Source organism: Drosophila biarmipes, chromosome 3L, assembly GCF_025231255.1.
Source record: "Drosophila biarmipes strain raj3 chromosome 3L, RU_DBia_V1.1, whole genome shotgun sequence".
NCBI lineage: Eukaryota > Metazoa > Arthropoda > Insecta > Diptera > Drosophilidae > Drosophila > Drosophila biarmipes.
In genome coordinates, this window is record NC_066613.1 from 15575629 (window position 1) to 15595175 (window position 19547).

Genomic DNA, 19547 nt, shown 5'->3' on the forward strand with positions numbered 1-19547 from the left:
AATTTCCACCCTTAATGAAATTCCCAGTTCTAGAAACCCGATCCAAAGCCGATAAGAAATTCTCTGATTAAAAAGAGCATTGACAAAAAGTTATCAAAAGCAATACAATTTCTTATTGCAGAAAGTAGCTTTTAACACTCCAGACTCAGGCGGATTTATTTTAGAAACCTTATCAACCTTTGAGTGATTAAATAACAATGCATTTTGAAATACTTGTTACATAAATGGTTTCTAGAAAGAGTTGACCAATATGCGAAACCCACATCTGTAAGTTCATTCACCCAACCATTCGACCAGATTGTGGGCGGCCAGCAGAGGGGGCGAGACTGGGGAAAACAGCTGCTCCTGGGAAATGCAGAGTAGCTCTACAAGAGCAGCCCCAACTAAAGCTCTTCTCACTTTTCCGGAGCTTTTCAGGAGACACGACTCGATTTTAAAAATAATTGCGAGAGCATCAGCCCAGCGGAATATGTGTTTTGCTTTGTTTGCCTTTGCCATAATTTATTTATGCATTTGTCACAGTGTTTTTCGTTATTTTGATAAAGTTGTACCCAGATAATTTCGACAGGACCCACGGGAACCCGAAAACACAAGGTTTCCGAAGGGGAATGTCGGGAAGCTGGACCCCCGTGTTTTTATTTCATTTTATTTTAGTGATAAGGCTCGGCTCGAGAAAGTCGATATCGTAATATAAACACGAAATAGGAGCCCAGAAAAAGCAGCAAGCCTCCCGTTGCCGAGGGAGAAAAACCAAAATGTGGATGCCATCCGCCAGGAAAACCAAAAGCCGAAGAGGCCAAGGGGTATACACTGAGCGAAATAGTCCAAATCACAGGAAAAGTGTATAACATAGTTCAAACTTTGATTCTCCTACTTTTGAAATTTATATTAACAGTACCTTTCACATCATTTTACTATAATATCATTATAAAAAGTATCAAGACTAATATATCAGATAAAAGCAAACTGGTTGCTTAATAACATATTAAATAAAAGTGTCAAGTTAAAAACAAAGTACAATGCAATATAAATATATTTAAATATCATATGATTTTTAACAACTCCTAACTACGATAAATCAGAATCTACCCCAAAAAAATAAATATAACTACTTATTTTAATTATAATACATTCTTTACCAATGCATTTTATATTGGACCCAAGCACACAGTCTTTTTTTTAATAATTCATAAACTATTCATGGGTTTCTCTCAGTGCATGAAGATGTGGCACACATAGGGGTTATAGGGGTGCCGTTTTGCTCGCGTGGGTTTTGTTGATTTTGCGTGCGCATAAAAAATCGAAGTGGGCATGGGAGCTTGGAGATTCGGAGCCGACGGGGTGGAGAATTGGGAAATGGGCTTGGGTTTTTTTGGGGTGGCAATGGAGGTTGTGGATGCGACAATCTCGGCGCGTGTTTTTGGCTGCTGGAGCCGCTTGTTTCGCATTCTGCACTTCTGTGGTTGAGGGCCGACTCGTTTAGGGGCGTGTACCCCTCTTTTCGGCGGGGGGAGGGAAGAAAGGTGGCCAACAGGTGGCCAGGACCACAGGACGCACGGTAGCACGGACTCACCTGTAATATCACGATCGTAGAAATAACTGCTGGCACTGCTCTTGATGCTGATAGAATCCAGAGGTGTGGATGGCGGCTCGAAGATGTCGAAGGAGTTGCAGGATTCCGCCGAGGGCGTTGGAGGATCCACAATTATACTAGCTGCTCCTGCAGGCCATTAGAGTACAAAAAGAAAAACAAAAAGGCGGATAGTGGTAAAAAATCAAATTTGGTACTCAAAAAAGGAGTTAATTTACTTAAATTTTTATTTTACATATATATACTACAATAACAAATGTATTATAAAAATTATACATAAACAGTTTCTTCTTAAGTAATTCATTTAAATTAAACGTTTAAATTTGTAAGCAAACAATTATAAGTAACCTAATAAATTATAGAATACCATCAATATAGCGATCATACTTACCCTCTTTATTTAGAAACCTAAAATCCTGGTTGGTTTACCCAATAAAACAAGTAGTAATCCAATTATCAATATCAGATAATTTATTAAAACCAACAACTTATATATTACAAAATATTCCATAGAGATTTTTGAAGCGGTTAATTACCAAAATAGTTGTAGTTCACCTTTAGAAATATTTTTAACTGAGTAAAATTACTATCAGTATTTCTGGTTACGAAAAAATACTTCTTATTTGTAATTATTTAACTACTATTGTGTACATTTTTTTCTTGGCCAGACTTGACATTAAATTTTATGGAAATTAATGGTTTTCGATCCGTTCAAATTTAACTCCTGCCGCCCATCTGCCTCTTTCGTTCCGTTTCCTTCGTGTAGAGTTGCAGCTGTCGATTGACTTTGGCCAGCACATTGAGTTGGCTCTTGTCGAGATATCTGAAGATCTCGTCGTACAGTTCGTATGGGAGACCCAACAGCGACGGTTGTAGCTTCTGCTCCATCTGCATCAGTTGCTGCGATCGCATGGGCTGGAAAAGATGCTGCTTGAGTTGATAGGATAGTTCGTCCAGCTTCCGAAAGCGATGGTATACGGGCTTGTTCTTCGCCTGGACATTCAGGACATAGCGACCAATGGGCAGGCTGATGCTATAGCCAGGCTGCTTGGAAGGTGGAGCTGGCGACAGGGTCACCATCAGCTGATCCCCCAGGGTGATGGCCATCAGGCGGGACTGCAGGGCAGAGACCACAGAAGCCTCCTCGGAAGCATGCTTGTCCAACAGGGTCCTCAACCGCATGGAGTAGGCGGTGTCATTGAAGCACACCACATAGTTCGCAGGCTGTTCGCTCAGGAGTCGCACATTCCGGGCATGGAAGCTGCTGAAGGATGGCACCGGTGCGATGAGGTGTCTCTTTTGGGCATATGTCTCCTCCTCCACGAATCCGCTCTCCAGGGCCACCAAATAAATCAGCAAATTCAGCCATTCCGCAGCAGGCATCTTCCGATTTTCCTGATACAGCTTCAGCAGCTTTTTCATATGTGGCGGCACCGTTTCCAGACTCGCATGTTCCAGGATCAAAGGATTCGGCTCCGGGCTGCTCTTGTCAGATATCAAACGCTGTCGCTGCTTTTTCGGCTCTGTAATGAGTTTTTTTAATTTACATTTTTACAAAATCTCAAAAAAAAATGTATTAGTCAAATTGAGTGTGCTTTGGTTAGGAAAAAAATGAATAAATTAAATTTCAGCAACTAACCTGCTTCGTGCGGATTTGGGAAGCAACAACTTAAATTGGTGGTTATATACAATACATTTTTACACTACAAAATATAGAACACAGAAATCAACTCAAAACTCGCGCTATAATTTAATTGGATATCATTTAAAATCAAATTGAGTAAATGAACACTTGCAGCTACATAAATACGAGTCACGAAAAGGGGCGGGAAAAGAGATAAATACAATTAAATCCAAAGTACTTTAATTTAAATTACGATTACGTGTTGGTTACAATCTTAACTCAATCTTTACTCTGACACATTCCCACAATGTTGTCTGTATAACAAATTATTGTCAAGAAAAGGGTCAAACATCTCGATGATTCATCGAAAAGTCTGGACGATTTTGCGATAAAAGTAAAGGTGTTTTAATGGGAACTTATGTAGAAGAAGGTAAGGGACTGTATCGAATAAGAAATGGAATACAAATTAGTGGTGAGTCATGGGTGCTCCAAATGCCCATTAAAAAACTTGAGACATTTTTTTTGAGATGAAAAGATTTTGATTAGCATGCTGATTAAGTTGGCATATTTAAATGGTTTTTTTATGATTTATGGTTGTCTATTGTTATTATTCAGTTTTTAGGAAAATCAGTCACGATCTAAATTTGTATACAAATACAAATATAAACGAAAGGTGCTTGGCTAAAGTCTGTTAAATAATAAATGGTTATATCTACTATAAAATATACCTATATTTCGGTGGATACAATCTGTAGAAGACCATATTTTTAAGAACATAAGATAAGATGTTTCGTGATACTTATTAACCATGTTTTGCCGGGTGAACAAGTGTTATTTGCATGTTGCCTAACTACCTTAGTTGGTATTTACTTTCCCTTGGTGTTTATGATTTATTGGGCAGTGTCCAAGTGGTGATAAGTGCCAAGTCATTAATAAATAGTGTAGATAATGATTGATCAAAGTGGGAAATGGGAACAGCAAGCCATTTATCAATACTTCTGAGAGGCCTTAACCTGAGGTTTCGATATCTGGATTAGTCCCTTATTTTTCCATAACACACCTTGGTTCGGGGCTTTGGTGTCCTCGGTGGCAACCACTTGTGGCTCACTTTCCTGCTGCCGTTGCTCGTCCGAAGTCGAGGGACCGGCTATGTCCCGCCCAATTTCCGATTTTTCCTCTGACATTTTTATTATTTACTTATGAATTTTGTGCAAAGCGCTTGGATTTCAAATACTTTTTCGACTGTCATTGTCTTTTTTCCAAATGACAAACCGAAAATGGGGCACACTGCGTTTATGCACCGGAATTTATAGTAATCGCAGCCAGAGTAAACTTTTGGGGAAAGTCACACTTTTATCTTTCTTAAGAGCAAAACTGCAGCAGATGTGCCACTCAATCACATATATTATGTATCCTATTTACGCGAATTGCATTTGCGAATTTCTAAATATCCATTAAGGCATTCATCGCGCAACAAAAACAACACGCGACGCGTTGGCAGATATTTTCTAGAAAACTCGCTTAGTCACACGCGTTATATAAGCAGTTGCAACAGGCCAAGCCACATATGTTTTGTTTATTATAGTTTTCGCTTTTGCAAGCGCAAAAATCACAGAATATTGTAAAATTATATTATTTTTGCGAACAATCAGCTGGCAGGCAGCCGCTGTGCAACACTGCCACCGCTACACAACACTTATCGATTGCAAAACTATCGACGGGGAACTGTTTTGTAAGAGCTATTTTCAAGCTAAATATTGGAAGGCTTAAGAAATAAAAAAAATATTTACAAATATCAAAAATCAACCTTTTGAACTTAGGGAAAATTGTATTCGAAATATTTAACAATCATAAATTTCGGGCTTTTTATGTTCTAAAAAGTATAATACAAAATAATTTAGCTAATATTAGCTACTTTTAGCTAGCTTAGGTTCCCTCCAATTTCCAGCACTAAGACCAAACAGTGTTGGTAAACAGCCCCTTAATTGCCGGCCAAACAAATGTTTTGTTTACATTAGTTTTTAGAAAAGCATAAAAAACTACATAAATCTATAAAGAAACATGTCCAGCAACGAGGAAAATGAGTTGTACATGGTCAAGGAGGCGCAAAGGCTTCGAAAATCCGACCCCTGTGCGGCTATGGCCTGGATAATCACGGCCAAAACTCTGTACCCCAATGCCTTCAACCTGCAGTACGAGGCCTACCTATTAGAACGCGATGGTAAAAACTACGAGGAGGCGGCCAAATGTTTCAGCGTTATGTGAGTGGCACTACAAAGTTTAAATCGCACTATAGATCTAAACATATTTCCTCTTTTAGCGCCTCCAACTTTCAGAATCAACACACAGAACTGTGGCAGGAGATCAACGCCCTGACGAATGCCCTCAGAAATGAGAGTGAAAATACGCCGGAGCACGAGTTCTATGTTAAAATGTACAAACACCTAACGCCCGAGGTTCAGCACAACATATTCATGCACACCATCAACCACAGTGCCGACAATCTGGAGCGCGTCTATATCTACATACTGATGTTCAACAAGTTCCCCAAGTCGGCCTTAACTCAAGCCCCCCGATTGCTGGAAATGCTGGCTGAGGGTATGAAAACAGATCCGGATCTTTATCAAAGGATTCTGGTGGAGGAGGTATTGCCCATGATCCAAAATAAGCCTCCGGAACTATCGCCAAATCTTGCCTGCCGGCTGTACACCAGTTCCCTGGAGTATTATCTGCGTCAAATCATGGATGAATCGGATACCGCGGATGCCTGGAAGAACATCTTCAAAGTCCTGATGATCTGCGGACAAATGATGGGCTGGGAACCCTTCTTACCCTTCAGTAAGCACGTCAACCAGAATGTCTACTGGGAGAAGTTGGTGGACATACTATCTGGCAGTCCTGCGGGCAGTTCCCAGGTTTTATTCTACGCCACCACCTTGTTTATTTACTCCCTGCATGGTTATATACGGAATTGCAAGTTGCGGATCGAAGATGCCGATGTTAGCCATGTTTTGGTAGAGGGCTTCATGGAATGGTCACCGGATAGCGATGGCTCTGAGGTGCCCAGTATGGAGCCACCCAAATTCTCCCTAACCACCGCCATAAGTCCGGAACTATCCAAGGCATTTCTGCATGCCGCCCAGTGTTGGCAGCTGCTCAACACGGATCAGTTTCAAAGGGATTTCAGCCAACTAATGCTAGCTCTTCCTCTGGCCCCCTGGATCTCCAGGTTTCTCTTCGATTTGGCCATATATTTCGGGCACCGCGATGAGGCCAACAAGCTAATGGCAGACATGACCACCCAGAGTAGCCTGGTGCAAAGTCTGCAGATCCTGAGTCTAAATCTCATGCAGGGGAGCATGACTGTGAGTCAATTACTTTCCAATTAAAGAGAGTCATTTTAAATGCATTTCTTTCACAGCTCCAGGGCTTCCAGTGCATTCTGAAGATCCTCTCCGAATTGCCCGCCACCCAGGGTCAACTTTTGGAAAACATGTCGCTCAAGGGCCACCGCCACATGGTCTTCCTGCCCCTCACCCGATCCGCTTTGGTTCAGTATTGCGTGGGAGCTATCATCAGCAGGCTGAGCCGGAAGGTTTACGAACCCAACTGTCCGGATCGATTGCTTAGCGATCTCCTAGTGCTCCAGCAGCTAAATCTCCTCAACGACGTATTGCTCACCCAACAGATCTTCAACGTAATTAAGCAGCGCAAGTCGTTCAATTTGCGCACGCTTTCCACCTATATTATTGCCATTGATTTGATTGAGGAACTCTCGCATATTTGGAACTCGCAGCAGGAGGATAACTTCGAGTTGACCAGCTCGCCTATTTCCAGTGGCACACCCACTGCGCCAGGTGGAGCTGGTGGCTCCCAAACCCGAAGAATCGGAACCCGCGGAGCGGACAAGGGAGCCAGGGATGAATTTAAGGCCATCACTCGCCAGCAGATTGCCCGCTGCAATGAGAATGTGATCACCTTGCTGGCGAATTTCATCAGCCAGGAACATCTAATGCTGGCGCAGCACATCTTTGGCATCAGCCAGCCCGTTGAGACGATTGTGATTAAGTGAGGAATCTAAACGAGGTATACATATAGTAGTTAATAGGGGGTTTCTATATAATATACACACTTGCTTTAGCATTATTTTCTTCGAAAGATTGAAACAGTCTTCTTATAACGTTAAATAAATATTAGATACCGAAGTTAAATTCTTCATATATATTTTTGCTTCATTCGATCAAGCGATAAGTTCGCACGTCTATGCTGACTTAAAATTTTTGCTTATCGACTAAGTAAATATTTGATAGCCTAGACTGTGGTTACATTTTGATATGTTTATGATTTTTTCAGGCTTCATCATATGAAACAGACAACATTTAGGTTCTTTTAAAGCATATATTTTATCAAAATGTGAATGAAATTAAGTTAACAACTTTAATTATTAACCATTGTTATGATAAGACTAGTTTCTTGCCTTAGGAATTACAACATAGACTGCGGTCAGGTTCACTTTTGTACTAGATACAAACATATATATTGGTATTGAGAGCCTCTTCCTTTTACATAACACTCGTGTGCACAATGACTTGGTAATTTGGATTCTTATCACATATATCCCGAGGTGGTAGTCGTGTCTTAAACGGTCTTCTGGGCTTCCGGTTTCGTCGGGGAACTCGGCGGTAGGATGGTCTTCTCAGAAGACTCCACCAGTTCCCCCTCCAGCGGCAAATGAATCCCGAAATCGTGCTTCATGTAGGACATGAGTACATTATAAACGGCCGTGCACACATTGACGAACGTCACCCGGTATTTGGTCTCCAGATAGCGAAAGTTCAGGTACTGAGCCGCCGGCCAGGTCATCCAATCCAGGAGGTAGACATACGGGAACTTGGTGATCAGCTCTTGATTCGTGGCCTCCAGGGTCTGACGCTCCAGATAGCAAATGGAATAGAAGAATATGAGGATGCAGGCGGGCGACATGACCAGCTGGTCTATCAAGATCTTCTTGAGGATGTTCTGGAAGGTGCGGGCTGGCATTATCCTATCCATCCAGTTGTAGACGTAGTGATGAAGGGGACCCTGCAGCGCGCCCGCCACAAACATCCTGTACATGCGATCCGTATCGAAGCGATCCTGGTGCCGCAGTCCCCTCCTGTACTCGTATTCCTGGGCTATCACATCGCCCACCACCATCAGGAGGCCGGAGCCCACCACGTTCGTTATGAGTAGATACTTCCCGAACATATTGCTCCAGGCGATTTTCGTCCATCGCATCAGGATGAAACTCAGGGCTCCACCCTCCGCCTCACCTTTGCCGTGGGTTAAGCGAATTTCGTATTTTTGAGGACCCATTGGGTGGGTTTTCCTCCGGCCCAGGGCCGTGAAATCCCTCCGGCAGTTAAGGGACCCATGGAGCCTCTGGGTGAAGGGACCTGCCGGGTTCCGGAGACCGTAGCACTGGCGCAGGCAGCGAATGCTGAACATCATTCGCAGCCACTGCAATTTGGGACCACTGTAGTCCCGTGTGTTTTGACTTGACGTTACGAAAGACCCGATTGTTTTGACGTTAAACTAGCAGCTGATTGGGGGTGGCACCTTTTCGACTAACCTTGGGAAAATCGATAGCAAAATGTGTGTTGAGAATTTGAAAAAGTTTTTTAAAAAAAAAAGTTCTTTATAGAGGATATAGATATATCTAATTAAATATTTTTTTTCTGAAACTTTTTATTATCTGTTTCTCTCTTTAATCCTAGAACTCAAAATATATTTCCAAAGATCGAACTATGTATTTATTACTATTTTTTATTTAATTTCAGAAACAAAAACATTCCCTTAAGTAAGAACCATATTCTATGCTTTATGAATATATGACTTGGAGTAGCGAAAGTTCAGGTACTGCAGACCAGGCCAAAGGCAACAGTCCAACATCCAGGTGAAAAGGAACTTTGCGGATAACTGAGCATTGCACCCATGATGGTTTTTCCCTCCAAGAGACTGCTGAGGTAAAAGATCAAGAAGATGTAGGTGGGCGACATGATGAGCTGATCGGCAAGGATCTTTTGAAGGACACCCCATCGGTGACTGGTAAAACCCTCTCCAACAACTGATAGAAAGTGTGGTGGACTGGTCGTTTCACCAAACCCGTAATCAATATTCTTCCTGAGCGGGAACACTTCAATGGATTCCTTTGACTTCAAAAAATATCTTCATTATCATTTTGACTTAAGAGGACCAGGTTAATCGATCTATTTTACGATTTTAGATATTAAGTTACATTATAAAATTTATAAACTAAACGTTTTATTCAGTGATACAGATAGTTATATGATGTTAATATTTATATTGTATGGAGTTTCAATTTCCCACGCAATTCGATGGCGGATAGCAATCTGGAGGCTTGTTAGCTACCATTACAATTACTTAGAATTCGGTAAAAATATTATAAATTTGCCTGTGCTACTTTTAATCAATAATCTTACCTAAAATGTAGAAAATGTTTTCAAGGCCCATAACGCTTGTTTACAAATGTAATTCCTGCTACCTTAAACAAAGCTTTTATAAAGAATTAATTACCGGAAAAAGTAGCTTTAAATATACGTAACAAATCGATTTTATTAATTAAATAATTTCTAAACGACCGTAAAATGTCAGATGTGCAGATTTTAGATTTTATGGCAGAATTACCTGATTTTTATTGTTGTTTGCTAGCTTTTATTGCCGTCTATTAACTATAACTAATAAAATAATGTATTTTCAACGACAAAGCTGAAATTCAAAAACTTTATTTTCCTACTAATAATTCTATCGTTCCTATATGACATAGTCGTTTGATTTTTATAATATTAAGTTCAACAAAAAAACAATAATTGAAAACATTACATAATTTCGATTTGGTTTATAAGGTTTTTATTATTTGCATTATGTTCATAGAATATTCATAAAGGATTTTAAGTGTCAGCTGGTCTAGAAAAGTGAAGTCCCATATCAGTTGTATGTGGTTTTAGTGGGACGTTATAGAAGTTCGTTTATTATAAATAAAACAAAAGTTTGCAATGCGCAAGAAACAGCTTTTTATTTTATTTATAAAATCTTCACAAAATTTATATTTATCCGGGGAGCTTCTTTCCGTTCTTTGGGAACATGGCAGGAGGGCAATCCTGCAAGGCGTTCCAACTGCATGCTGCTGCCATGAAGACCACTAAGAATAAAAAAACAAGTATTTAAATTTCGCTTGCAGTAATTATAAAACCAATTTTTTTTTAATTTTACCTAAATTCCAGAAGAAGCTTCGGGCGACCATAATGTTTTCTGAGGGACGTTATGTTATTAACATAACACACAACCTTTTATAGAAAACCCCAGGCTGCTAAATGTACCATTAAATTTGCCTATCCAATCGATTTTATAAATTAGTTAAATACCATGTAAAATCACATAATAACATGCAAGGTTATATAAACAAATTACGTTAGCTGTTAACTTAAGGAAAAAAGTATATCCATTGATAATTTAAAAAGAGTTGTAATTGAATTAGGTAGGTGATTTATAACACTTAATGAAAAAAATACATTACAAATTCAAATATATATACACTTACAAAGGACTGCGCAACACTGTTTGTATTTCTTTCATTAAGTTTTAAAAATCACCTATGTAATCCAACCGTAAACTCTTTTTAAATTATTAAATCAACTAAAATTGTGTAGACCAAGAATGATAATTGGAAGAATTTTTTTTTATCAGTTATTCCCAAATGACAAACATAAAATGTTTAAGGTTTCACAAATAAAGAGGCAATTTAAAAATTTGACTTTTCAAAATTCGCACGTTTTACAACCCTGACCGATGACAATGGATAACTCTGGGATTTTTGGAGAGGACAAGCTACTGTCACTCTGTTCTGCCTATCGGTTTTTCGGTTTTGCTTTGCTCCGCTCTTCGCGTTATTTTTAGCCGCCTTTTTTCGCCGAAAAGTTTCTTTTTCGTGGCCAAGAATTCGGGAATTTCTATCCAATCCGACCGGTTGGTAAATCACCAACACACGCAACCATTTAAGGTTAGGACCGGCCTAAGAAAACGCCCAAAGCCTTGTGTCAAAATCTTTTTTTCACCAGGTGACAGCAGCGCCATCCGGTTTTCCGGGTGATTAATTTTTGGAAGGCTTGGGACCCACGCAGCGATACTGAAATGAGGCTGCTCTACGTGTTTCTTCTGATTCTGGCCGTGCGCTTGGCCTCCGTTTTCGTGGTCCAGACGTATTACGTTCCGGATGAGTACTGGCAGAGTCTCGAGGTGGCCCACAAACTGACCTTTGGGTGAGTTCCATTTCGGGCATTGTGGTCCAATTCCTGGTTGTTATCTTAGGGAATTGGTTTGATTTTGATGAGAAGTTAATAGTTCCTAACTTATCCACTCGCTATTTGCCTCCCAACTGAGTTCTGTGATTATTTTCTTTCATGAATTGGCCATATTACATCCTTAGATTAAAAAGTCTTAAAGGTTTTTTAACCCAATTATCACAGAAAACTACAAAGTTTTGTACAATTTGTGCTATAAATGTTTTGATAGCTTTACTATAACTATAATTTTCGAAAAAATCTTTCTTACTAACTAAAAAATATACTTTTCTTCCAGCAATTAGCTTGAGAAAATGGGAATAAGTTCCAATTTATGAATGAAAATAAAACCAAATCCTTAACATTGAAACCAAGAAGCCATAGTTATAATATCTCCCTGACCTAACCCACACTCTCACCATTTTCAGATACGGCTACCTGACTTGGGAGTGGGTTCAGGGCATTCGCAGCTATGTGTATCCCCTGCTGATTGCCGGACTGTACAAAATCCTGGCCCTCCTGCAACTGGATAGTGCCCAGCTTCTTGTAGTGCTGCCCAGAGTCCTACAGGCCTTACTCTCAGCCTACTCCGATTACCGCTTCTTTGTGTGGACTGGCAAGCGAAAGTGGGCTCTGTTTTTGATCCTGGTTCCCTGGTTCTGGTTCTACACGGGCTCCCGAACTCTGGCCAACACCTTGGAGGCCTCTCTGACCACAATTGCCCTGAGCTACTTCCCCTGGTTCGGTGAATCCACTGGCTATCTATGGCCGGCTGCCATCTGCTGCTTCCTGAGGCCCACTGCGGCGGTGATCTGGCTTCCATTGTCCCTGTACCATCTGCGCAAGAGTCGCCAGAATGTGCTGGAGCTGATCCTCAAGCGATTTGTGCTTATTGGGTGAGACTATAGCTTGTAGAGTGTATCAAAGCATCGGTATTTTAACAACACGCCTCCCAAAATGGCAGTTTACTTGTGGCTGGGCTCGGTGTTGCCATCGATACCTACTGGCATGGTCAGTTGATAGTGACGCCGTTCGAGTTCCTCAAGTACAACATATTTAACAACATCGGCAGCTTCTATGGCTCTCATCCTTGGCACTGGTACTTCACCGTGGGTCTGCCCACAGTTCTGGGAATCAACACCTTGCCCTTCATCTACGGCATAATCGAAACTGTGAGGAAGTCGAACAAGTATCCAGTTAGCAAACAGCTCTTGATCACCATCTTCTTGAGCCTGGTGGTTCTGAGTGCTGTGGAACACAAGGAGTTCCGTTTCGTGTCCTCGCTTCTGCCACTCTGCTTGTATGTCATCACGGATGTCCTGGCCCGCTGGAGTTACAGAGCCTCGCGCACCATGTTGTGGACCACGGCCTTGGTGATCCTTGTGGGCAATGTCCTGCCCGCCTGGTACTTGAGCACAGTCCACCAAAAGGGACCCATTGAGCTGATGCCCAAGTTGAGGGAGATTGCCCAGGAGTACAGGGATGAACGCGAACATCAGGCGAATATTCTATTCCTGATGCCATGCCACTCTACACCGTACTACAGGTGAGGTGTCCATGACTTAAATACCCATACAAATTGCTTACAATTTTGTTCTCCTCCCTTAGCCACATCCACCAGAATGTCACCATGAGGTTCTTGACGTGTGAACCAAATCTGGAGAAGAAGGAACAGTATAAGGACGAGGCCGATCTCTTCTTCGAGGACCCCGTGCGCTGGATCAACTCCCATATACCAGTGCATCCGCTCACCGCTCTGCCCACACATGTGGTTCTGTTCGATCCGCTGGCCGAGAACATCAGCGTCTTCCTCCGCAACTACCGGCTGCTCCATCGCATCGAGCACGCAGAGGTAATCCGGTTGGAGGGCTCGCAGGCTCTGGTGGACGAGTGGTCGCAGGCACTGGGCGCCCAGTCACCTAATCTTGCCTCTCTATTGCAGCACCGCCAATCGCGCACAGGTCGTTCCATTTTGGTGTACCAGCGCTTGAAAAAGGGCGAGGAGAACGCATTTAATCGTGGTCCGGACGGGGAGCAGCAGGAGCCGGATGTCCACGATCATCCTCCCCTAGAAGATCTTCCCTTGGCCAATGAGAACCTGTTCAATTAGAAGCTAGAGCAAAAGCGGAAACAAAGCCCACCACATCTCAGACCTCCGTTGAAAAGAAAGAAGCAATGACACTTAATATTAACATAAAAATACAAAAGGTATATTTTGTATCAGTTTTTGGCCTTAGCTAAAGTTTTTAAAACGTTGTCGCCTGAGGAGAACAAAGAATCGAAAGGAATCCATTGATATTCGTAGGCGCATTTTGTGTACTTTGTGCTAGTTGATAATGTGTAAGCCATCGGAGTATTTAGACTCTTAAGGTCTAACGAGAGGCAATATATTTTACGTAGTCGATACACCACTTGACCTGTCCTTTCTTTACTTTTCGAAATAAAGGTTCAGTTCGGTGAATAAATGATTATTTGAATTCGCTAACGGTCGTTGTTAGTGGTTTGGGGAGTAAATAATTTTTTTTTAAGTATTAAGTATTAAAACTATTGTTCGTTTCAAAGTAAAATTTTATCAAAACTTTTAATTTGATTGTAATTTTAAATGAATTTTTTTTGCTTTTCCGGGAACCTTGAATTTTAAAACTCTGATATTTTGAAAAAATCTGAATTTTGTGGAAAGTTTTTAAAATATTTTTGGAGACAAAAAAAACCGCTAAATCTGTCCGGAAATGGCTAAGCCGGCAGCCCTGCAAAATATAGCTAGTCCAACCAGCTGGCAGCCCGCGAAAGCGCCCACCACTAAATTGTAGGCGGCCCAGCGTTGCCAGATCGCACGGCGTAACCTTCTGTTCGGCAGATTTCGCATTAATTAAACGCGTTTTAATTAAGTAAAGCTGTTTTTATCGCACAACCGCCACACAGAGATAACATGGCTGCTTCAATGAGGGCGCTGCTGAAAGTGCGAGGTGCGTATCCCCGAAATCGGTTGCCTAACAGCCGCGACATAGCATAATAGCACCATAAATTATATAACTTCGAGGGATTTGCGGCACAAAAAGTGGCGAAAAGGCAAACAAATGGGGGGCACCTGTCGCTCCGAGAGATCTGCTGATTAGTCAGCCTCAATTGGGATTAACGATCGGCTTAATTTGCGAGCCCGCAGATACGTGGCTTCGCAGAAGAGGAAGAGTCGCCTCTCGGCAGGGGGTGCGGGGGGTGTGTTCAAGGTTCGCCTGCATGTGACCCAGCGTACAAACAACCGTTCTTTCGGTTTTTTCGGCAACAAGTACAGTGGAACCTCGCCCTGACGGTCACTCAAATATTGAACATCACCTGTCTAGTCTTTAAAAAAAATCATAATTCTCTAAATCGATCCACCAACTTTTAATTGGATCTAGAAAATAGAATTACTTACCAAAAGCAAAAATTACTCCATTAGTATCGAAAAATTATAAATTTATTAGTAATTTATAGGGCTTACATTCCTTTTCGATATTTTATATTAAAGCTGGGAAACCTTAGCCCATTTTTTAATATTTTAATTCAAAATATTTTTAATTCAATGGCCTCAAACTCACTTAAAACTAATAATAATAATGTTTAAGGTACGAATGACATCAGAGAAATGTAATACTTAATACTTGCTCCTCGGCTTTTAAAGTGTATCACCTTAATTAGCGGAAAATTCTTCATTTGTTATACGTAACTAAAAAAATACGTAAAGAAACAAATAATTATTTTATTGAAAAATAGTTTAAAATTCTTCGAGGTATCAAATCATTTTGTATCCTTACATTTATGTAGTTTTCGCGCAAGCTGGTTTATTCAAAGGACATTTTCCGACCCTGATTTTCAAAAATGCTGAAAGTATGGATAGGTTTAAGCGATTTGAATAACTCAATTGGAACACACCTACCAGGCAAACCCTTTTCCGTACGTCTGCACTGCTCTTGTCCCACGTCCCAAATATTTAATCCTTGATAGTTACACCTCGCGCCAATCGCACAGAAAGCCTTTCCAACAGGTTTAATATACCCATCGCAATCACTTTTAGTAGTGGTTTCTAATATTTTAATAGCTGTATTTGGCAAATAAAAAGTATTTCTTTATTGCTTACTAAAAGTACAGAAACTCACATAAAACGAAAAGGAAACCCATACACCTCATGACGGATTATTAAATAAATAATACGATTTGTAAAGTTCCTCGGCGTAAATACCGGAACATTTTCCTTTATTATTTCATGGAGAAAAGTATTTGTCATTTTGGTATTTCAATTGGACCTTGGACACTGGGTGTGCTCCTCTTCACAATATCCATTTTCGATTCTCAAAAATGCTGTAAAATGGGTAATCATTTCAGCATAACCAATTTGGCTTTTAAACTATTTAAAACCTACGTGCTTTTCCCTGTTCCCTACGCCTACACGATTCATTTTTGATGTCCTCTATATTTCCTCCATCGAAAACACACTCTCTAGCAATACCACATAGAGGGTGAATATATTCTGGAATAGGCAAGTCGCATTTACCTTGGATTTCTAGTACTAGGAAAACTGAAACAAATAGTCGGTTAAATGTGGCCTTTTGAAATAGAAATAAAAAGTCACCCAGGATTAAAACGATGCCGAAATTCTTCATGCTGTGTTGTAGAAAGTCTGGAAATTAATGACTGGATTTCGTAAAATCAGTTTCCTTTTACTAGAAAGTTTACATAATTCCCTAATAATTTACGTTCTTCAAGATTTTTGGTATGTTAGGGCACGAACTAGCACTTAGTATAATAGATTCAATACTCAAAGCTACGTGGTTTTAAAATGTATCAAAATATTTATTAAAATATGCCTTAGTACGACGCAAATGTGGACCTAGTACAAATTTAAAAGTACCTCTTAATAAATGGATAGTTAAAAAATTAACCCATTTAGTATTCGAGCGACTGTAGCTTTCTCTCCCTGCTTTTATTAAGATTGTATCGTTGCTTAACCAATTGATCCAACAGCAGGCAAATTTTATTTACAGAAATACACATTTTAATAGGTCAGACCACTTTCATAAAATATGACTGCAAGCTGGCTTGTCAGTAGGGCATTTTCCCTTCTTTATGAAGAAGAAGCCTAAAATAATTCAATTATAAAAACTTAAAGTTGGCATTTGCTATTTACTACCCACCTGTCTGTCCATTTTCACCACGTCGGCAGGACTCATTTTCTACGGCTTGCTTGTTCTTGCCATTAAAGTAACAAGTTGGAAGTTCGCCACAATGAGGATCGTTGAGAGCTATAACCGAAGTCCTGCAATTGGCTTCGGCGTGCACCAGTGTTATGGCTTTAATAATAAAGCAATAATTAAGCAACTATAACGCTAAATGATTCTAAACTCACCTAGAACGAAAACTATGAGGAGTTTCATCTTGCTGGGGGACTAAACCTCTGAATCGAAATACCTGTCTTTTATAGATCAGTGGAAAATGTACGGAGCTTATGCTGGGCCATGAACCATTTGGAATTTAAAATAATTTTATAGTTTAGCTGCAACTCTAGGGGGAAATACATTCTCATTTCTCTTGCTGTGCCCTGAAACACACTAGTAACTATGCCATTTTGTATCTTTCAGATGGCTTCGTTGCCGGCGTGCGCTGCAATTCGCAGTACAACAAGACCCGTGGCAACCTGAAGCTGAACGGCGATTCGCGAGTGATCTGCCAGGGATTCACCGGCAAACAGGGCACGTTCCACAGCCAACAGGCTCTGGAGTACGGCACCAAGTTGGTCGGCGGCATTTCGCCCAAGAAGGGTGGCACCCAGCACCTGGGCCTGCCCGTCTTCGCCTCGGTGGCGGAGGCCAAGAAGGCCACCGATCCACACGCCACCGTCATCTATGTGCCTCCCCCGGGTGCTGCGGCCGCCATCATCGAGGCCCTGGAGGCGGAGATCCCCCTGATCGTGTGCATCACGGAGGGAGTGCCGCAGCACGACATGGTGAAGGTGAAGCACGCCCTCATCAGCCAGAGCAAGTCGCGATTGGTGGGGCCCAACTGCCCGGGAATCATCGCCCCCGAACAGGTTCGTACATCTTCAGAGTCTTGAAGATAAGCTTCGGTGCGAAGCAGGGTGCCAAGTCCACTATCATCTGGTGTGTTCTTATCGCTTGGTGTGACGTGCGAGCCAAAGCATACATAACTAGGTCTATCTATTATTCATTTTGAATTGTATTTTTTGTATTGGTATGCGAAAAGGCCACCATACCACTTTTATATTGAACTTTGTACCTTTGTTAGAGTGTAGTTTGTGGGCTTGTCGTCTAATATAACGAGATTTATTAGCCTTTATGACGCTTTTCTATCTATGAGTCACAGAACTTCAAGAGGAGAGCAAAAAAATGTATTTATTGGACATTATAAGTGGGTACTTTAATTCTAGTGTTTTTCAATTAACACTTGGAGTTTTGGTATCATACATATTTTTGAGATGAACTTTGAACTATGAATCAAAACACATCTCAAATCCTGAGTCCAAAGCCAGTTCAAACTTTCTTTTTATGCACCCATGTAAAAACTTAAAAAAATACCTATTTACAAATCCTATTTGGATAAGCTTTCAGTGAATAGACATGAAACCTTGAACTTGTTATTTGAATTAACATCAAATCGAATAGTAAAATAAGTGAAAGCTGTTTGTTAATCAAAGTAGCAGTCATATAGTTATAGTTGTAGTCGTTTGTTTAAAGTAGCATTATCAAAAATATAATCTTTAATTTTGATCAGATTGAACAATCATTTGTTATGGAGGTAGTTCTTAATAAGCTTCGCATACATTTATTACGATTTTTTTGCTATCCAATCAACCTGTATCCAATATTTTTGTTGTCAAATTTCAGTGCAAGATCGGCATCATGCCGGGCCACATTCACAAGCGCGGCAAGATCGGAGTGGTGTCCCGCTCGGGAACCCTGACCTACGAGGCCGTCCACCAGACCACCGAGGTCGGCTTGGGCCAGACCCTCTGCGTGGGCATTGGCGGTGATCCGTTCAACGGAACCGACTTCATCGACTGCCTGGAGGTCTTCCTGAAGGACCCAGAGACCAAGGGCATCATCCTGATCGGCGAGATCGGAGGCGTGGCCGAGGAGAAGGCTGCCGACTACCTGACCGAGTACAATTCGGTAGGAGAACTTCGGATCCCTTGATCGTAGCAATTATTAATTTAAGGATTTATGTCTTTGCAGGGCATCAAGGCCAAGCCTGTGGTCTCGTTCATCGCCGGCGTGTCGGCGCCACCCGGTCGTCGCATGGGCCACGCCGGAGCCATCATTTCGGGAGGCAAGGGCGGTGCCAACGACAAGATCGCCGCCCTGGAAAAGGCCGGCGTCATTGTGACCAGGAGTCCTGCCAAAATGGGCCACGAGCTCTTCAAGGAGATGAAGCGTCTGGAGTTAGTGTAAATAAACCAAGGCCATAACCAAAACGGAATCCGTACGCCGATCAAAGCGTATACGCAAACTCATGATGATGAACTTAAAGTTAAGCTAACAGTGTCGAAAATCGAAATTGAATTCGAGAGAACCCAAATAAATTATTGTCAAACAAATTACGAAAGAGAAGCGACCGGCGTTGAGATGCGACATGTATTCCAAGAATTAAGTTAACTACTGCCGTACCACCAAGTTGAACTAAAATAACTCGCACCAAGAACGAAACGAAAGTTGTTAATGCACTCGGCTCATGAAAGTTAATTTTGCCAACAGATTTTGCCTTAATTTTAAATACCTGCTCGAAATATCAATGCGAATTGAATCTAAATGTGTAATAAATATGCATGAAAACGGGAGAACTATGCTGAATTATGAGGTTTTTTAACTTTCAGAGGGTTTGTTCCTTAGCGGTTTCTTTTTAAATTTGTTGGCATAGTTTAGCTGAATGTATTTTTAAAAAGACCGCCACATCATTTTTTATTCATTAAGAAAATGAACATTTTACAAATGGGATCTTGTCT

At 41.1% G+C, this 19547-nt stretch overlaps 8 protein-coding genes and 3 long non-coding RNA genes across 15 annotated transcripts in view; 3 read left to right on the forward strand and 8 right to left on the reverse strand.

Moving 5' to 3' along the window:
* LOC108034793 (protein nutcracker) overlaps positions 1–4897 on the reverse strand; it is a 102336-nt gene extending 97439 nt beyond the window's left edge. For 2 of the 3 annotated variants that reach the window (XM_017109787.3, XM_017109785.3), the window contains exons 1-2: positions 4276–4897; positions 1574–1720 (exon numbers count right to left, since the gene is read on the reverse strand). In XM_017109787.3, coding sequence (XP_016965276.1) covers positions 1574–1720; positions 4276–4399 — 271 coding nt within the window. In that variant the 5' untranslated portion in view covers positions 4400–4897. Of the gene's footprint in view, positions 1–1573; positions 1721–2039; positions 3115–4275 lie in introns of those variants that run through there. The other variant, XM_017109791.3, reaches the window with a different exon arrangement.
* A 279-nt stretch (positions 4898–5176) lies between these two features.
* On the forward strand, positions 5177–9176 carry LOC108035493 (integrator complex subunit 10). Of its 2 annotated transcripts, XM_017111145.3 has the most exons (4): positions 5177–5476; positions 5536–6580; positions 6637–7301; positions 9035–9176. In XM_017111145.3, exons 1-3 carry the CDS (start codon positions 5277–5279, stop codon positions 7285–7287), a joined length of 1896 nt encoding a protein of 631 aa, XP_016966634.1. In that variant the 5' UTR covers positions 5177–5276; the 3' UTR covers positions 7288–7301; positions 9035–9176. The 2 variants fall into 2 exon arrangements, with proteins under 2 accessions (XP_016966634.1, XP_016966633.1); XM_017111144.3 differs by lacking the exon at positions 9035–9176 and having other exon boundaries at positions 5178–5476; positions 6637–7426.
* Positions 7594–8799, reverse strand: LOC108035494 (mpv17-like protein 2). Its single transcript, XM_017111147.3, has one exon. The coding sequence runs from the start codon at positions 8703–8705 to the stop codon at positions 7854–7856; it is 852 nt and encodes a 283-aa protein (XP_016966636.1). The 5' UTR covers positions 8706–8799; the 3' UTR covers positions 7594–7853.
* On the reverse strand, positions 9069–9381 carry LOC108035495 (PXMP2/4 family protein 4; the record flags this gene model as incomplete). The annotated part of the gene is given in 3 exon segments (XM_017111148.2): positions 9069–9187; positions 9190–9294; positions 9297–9381. Coding segments are annotated over 3 exon segments (309 nt in total), but the record flags the coding sequence as incomplete, so codon positions are not given.
* Positions 9382–9449: 68 nt separating this feature from the next.
* LOC108034765 (uncharacterized) lies at positions 9450–9746 on the reverse strand. Its single transcript, XR_001768733.3, has 2 exons — positions 9698–9746; positions 9450–9637 (listed from the first exon to the last, which is right to left on the reverse strand). It is a non-coding gene; the product is annotated as an uncharacterized LOC108034765 (long non-coding RNA).
* A 518-nt stretch (positions 9747–10264) lies between these two features.
* Positions 10265–10603, reverse strand: LOC108034766 (uncharacterized). Its single transcript, XR_001768734.2, has 2 exons — positions 10488–10603; positions 10265–10416 (listed from the first exon to the last, which is right to left on the reverse strand). It is a non-coding gene; the product is annotated as an uncharacterized LOC108034766 (long non-coding RNA).
* A 504-nt stretch (positions 10604–11107) lies between these two features.
* LOC108035573 (GPI mannosyltransferase 3) lies at positions 11108–14039 on the forward strand. Of its 2 annotated transcripts, XM_017111245.3 has the most exons (6): positions 11108–11274; positions 11333–11533; positions 11983–12450; positions 12519–13100; positions 13163–13406; positions 13497–14039. In XM_017111245.3, the coding sequence occupies exons 2-6, from the start codon at positions 11406–11408 to the stop codon at positions 13662–13664; spliced, it is 1590 nt and encodes a 529-aa protein (XP_016966734.1). In that variant the 5' UTR covers positions 11108–11274; positions 11333–11405; the 3' UTR covers positions 13665–14039. The 2 variants fall into 2 exon arrangements, with proteins under 2 accessions (XP_016966734.1, XP_016966733.1); XM_017111244.3 differs by having other exon boundaries at positions 13163–14039.
* A 313-nt stretch (positions 14040–14352) lies between these two features.
* LOC108035530 (succinate--CoA ligase [ADP/GDP-forming] subunit alpha, mitochondrial) lies at positions 14353–19395 on the forward strand. The gene is made up of 4 exons (XM_017111199.2): positions 14353–14520; positions 17170–17618; positions 18433–18717; positions 18781–19395. The coding sequence occupies exons 1-4, from the start codon at positions 14484–14486 to the stop codon at positions 18994–18996; spliced, it is 987 nt and encodes a 328-aa protein (XP_016966688.1). The 5' UTR covers positions 14353–14483; the 3' UTR covers positions 18997–19395.
* Positions 15274–15680, reverse strand: LOC127010845 (uncharacterized). The gene is made up of 2 exons (XR_007763665.1): positions 15471–15680; positions 15274–15415 (listed from the first exon to the last, which is right to left on the reverse strand). It is a non-coding gene; the product is annotated as an uncharacterized LOC127010845 (long non-coding RNA).
* LOC127010844 (accessory gland protein Acp63F-like) lies at positions 15748–16321 on the reverse strand. Its single transcript, XM_050886132.1, has 3 exons — positions 16164–16321; positions 15954–16109; positions 15748–15892 (listed from the first exon to the last, which is right to left on the reverse strand). The coding sequence occupies exons 1-3, from the start codon at positions 16192–16194 to the stop codon at positions 15828–15830; spliced, it is 252 nt and encodes an 83-aa protein (XP_050742089.1). The 5' UTR covers positions 16195–16321; the 3' UTR covers positions 15748–15827.
* On the reverse strand, positions 16494–17104 carry LOC108035533 (accessory gland protein Acp63F). The gene is made up of 3 exons (XM_017111201.3): positions 16938–17104; positions 16726–16881; positions 16494–16670 (listed from the first exon to the last, which is right to left on the reverse strand). Exons 1-3 carry the CDS (start codon positions 16963–16965, stop codon positions 16606–16608), a joined length of 249 nt encoding a protein of 82 aa, XP_016966690.1. The 5' UTR covers positions 16966–17104; the 3' UTR covers positions 16494–16605.
* Positions 19396–19547: the final 152 nt, after the last annotated feature.

Excerpts from the sequence above, each read along its gene's own strand:
- LOC108035533 (XM_017111201.3), bottom strand. The coding sequence starts at position 16,965 with ATGAAACTCCTCATAGTTTTCGTTCTAG. Across the intron at positions 16,882-16,937 it reads CCTCATAGTTTTCGTTCTAG|CCATAACACTGGTGCACGCC; the intron begins GTGAGTTTAGAA and ends TTATTATTAAAG. Across the intron at positions 16,671-16,725 it reads TGGTGAAAATGGACAGACAG|GCTTCTTCTTCATAAAGAAG; the intron begins GTGGGTAGTAAA and ends GAATTATTTTAG.
- LOC127010844 (XM_050886132.1), bottom strand. The coding sequence starts at position 16,194 with ATGAAGAATTTCGGCATCGTTTTAATCCTGG. Across the intron at positions 16,110-16,163 it reads CGGCATCGTTTTAATCCTGG|TTTTCCTAGTACTAGAAATC; the intron begins GTGACTTTTTAT and ends TATTTGTTTCAG. Across the intron at positions 15,893-15,953 it reads TAGGGAACAGGGAAAAGCAC|CATTTTTGAGAATCGAAAAT; the intron begins GTAGGTTTTAAA and ends CCCATTTTACAG.
- LOC108035530 (XM_017111199.2), top strand. The coding sequence starts at position 14,484 with ATGGCTGCTTCAATGAGGGCGCTGCTGAAAGTGCGAG. Across the intron at positions 17,619-18,432 it reads GAATCATCGCCCCCGAACAG|TGCAAGATCGGCATCATGCC; the intron begins GTTCGTACATCT and ends GTCAAATTTCAG. Across the intron at positions 18,718-18,780 it reads ACCTGACCGAGTACAATTCG|GGCATCAAGGCCAAGCCTGT; the intron begins GTAGGAGAACTT and ends ATGTCTTTGCAG.
- LOC108035494 (XM_017111147.3), bottom strand. The coding sequence starts at position 8,705 with ATGATGTTCAGCATTCGCTGCCTGCGCCAGTGCTACGGTCTCCGGAAC.
- LOC108035493 (XM_017111145.3), top strand. The coding sequence starts at position 5,277 with ATGTCCAGCAACGAGGAAAATGAGTTGTACATGGTCAAGGAGGCGCAA. Across the intron at positions 5,477-5,535 it reads GCCAAATGTTTCAGCGTTAT|CGCCTCCAACTTTCAGAATC; the intron begins GTGAGTGGCACT and ends TTCCTCTTTTAG. Across the intron at positions 6,581-6,636 it reads TCATGCAGGGGAGCATGACT|CTCCAGGGCTTCCAGTGCAT; the intron begins GTGAGTCAATTA and ends TTTCTTTCACAG.
- LOC108035573 (XM_017111244.3), top strand. The coding sequence starts at position 11,406 with ATGAGGCTGCTCTACGTGTTTCTTCTGATTCTGGCCGTGCGCTTGGCC. Across the intron at positions 11,534-11,982 it reads GCCCACAAACTGACCTTTGG|ATACGGCTACCTGACTTGGG; the intron begins GTGAGTTCCATT and ends CACCATTTTCAG. Across the intron at positions 13,101-13,162 it reads CACTCTACACCGTACTACAG|CCACATCCACCAGAATGTCA; the intron begins GTGAGGTGTCCA and ends CTCCTCCCTTAG.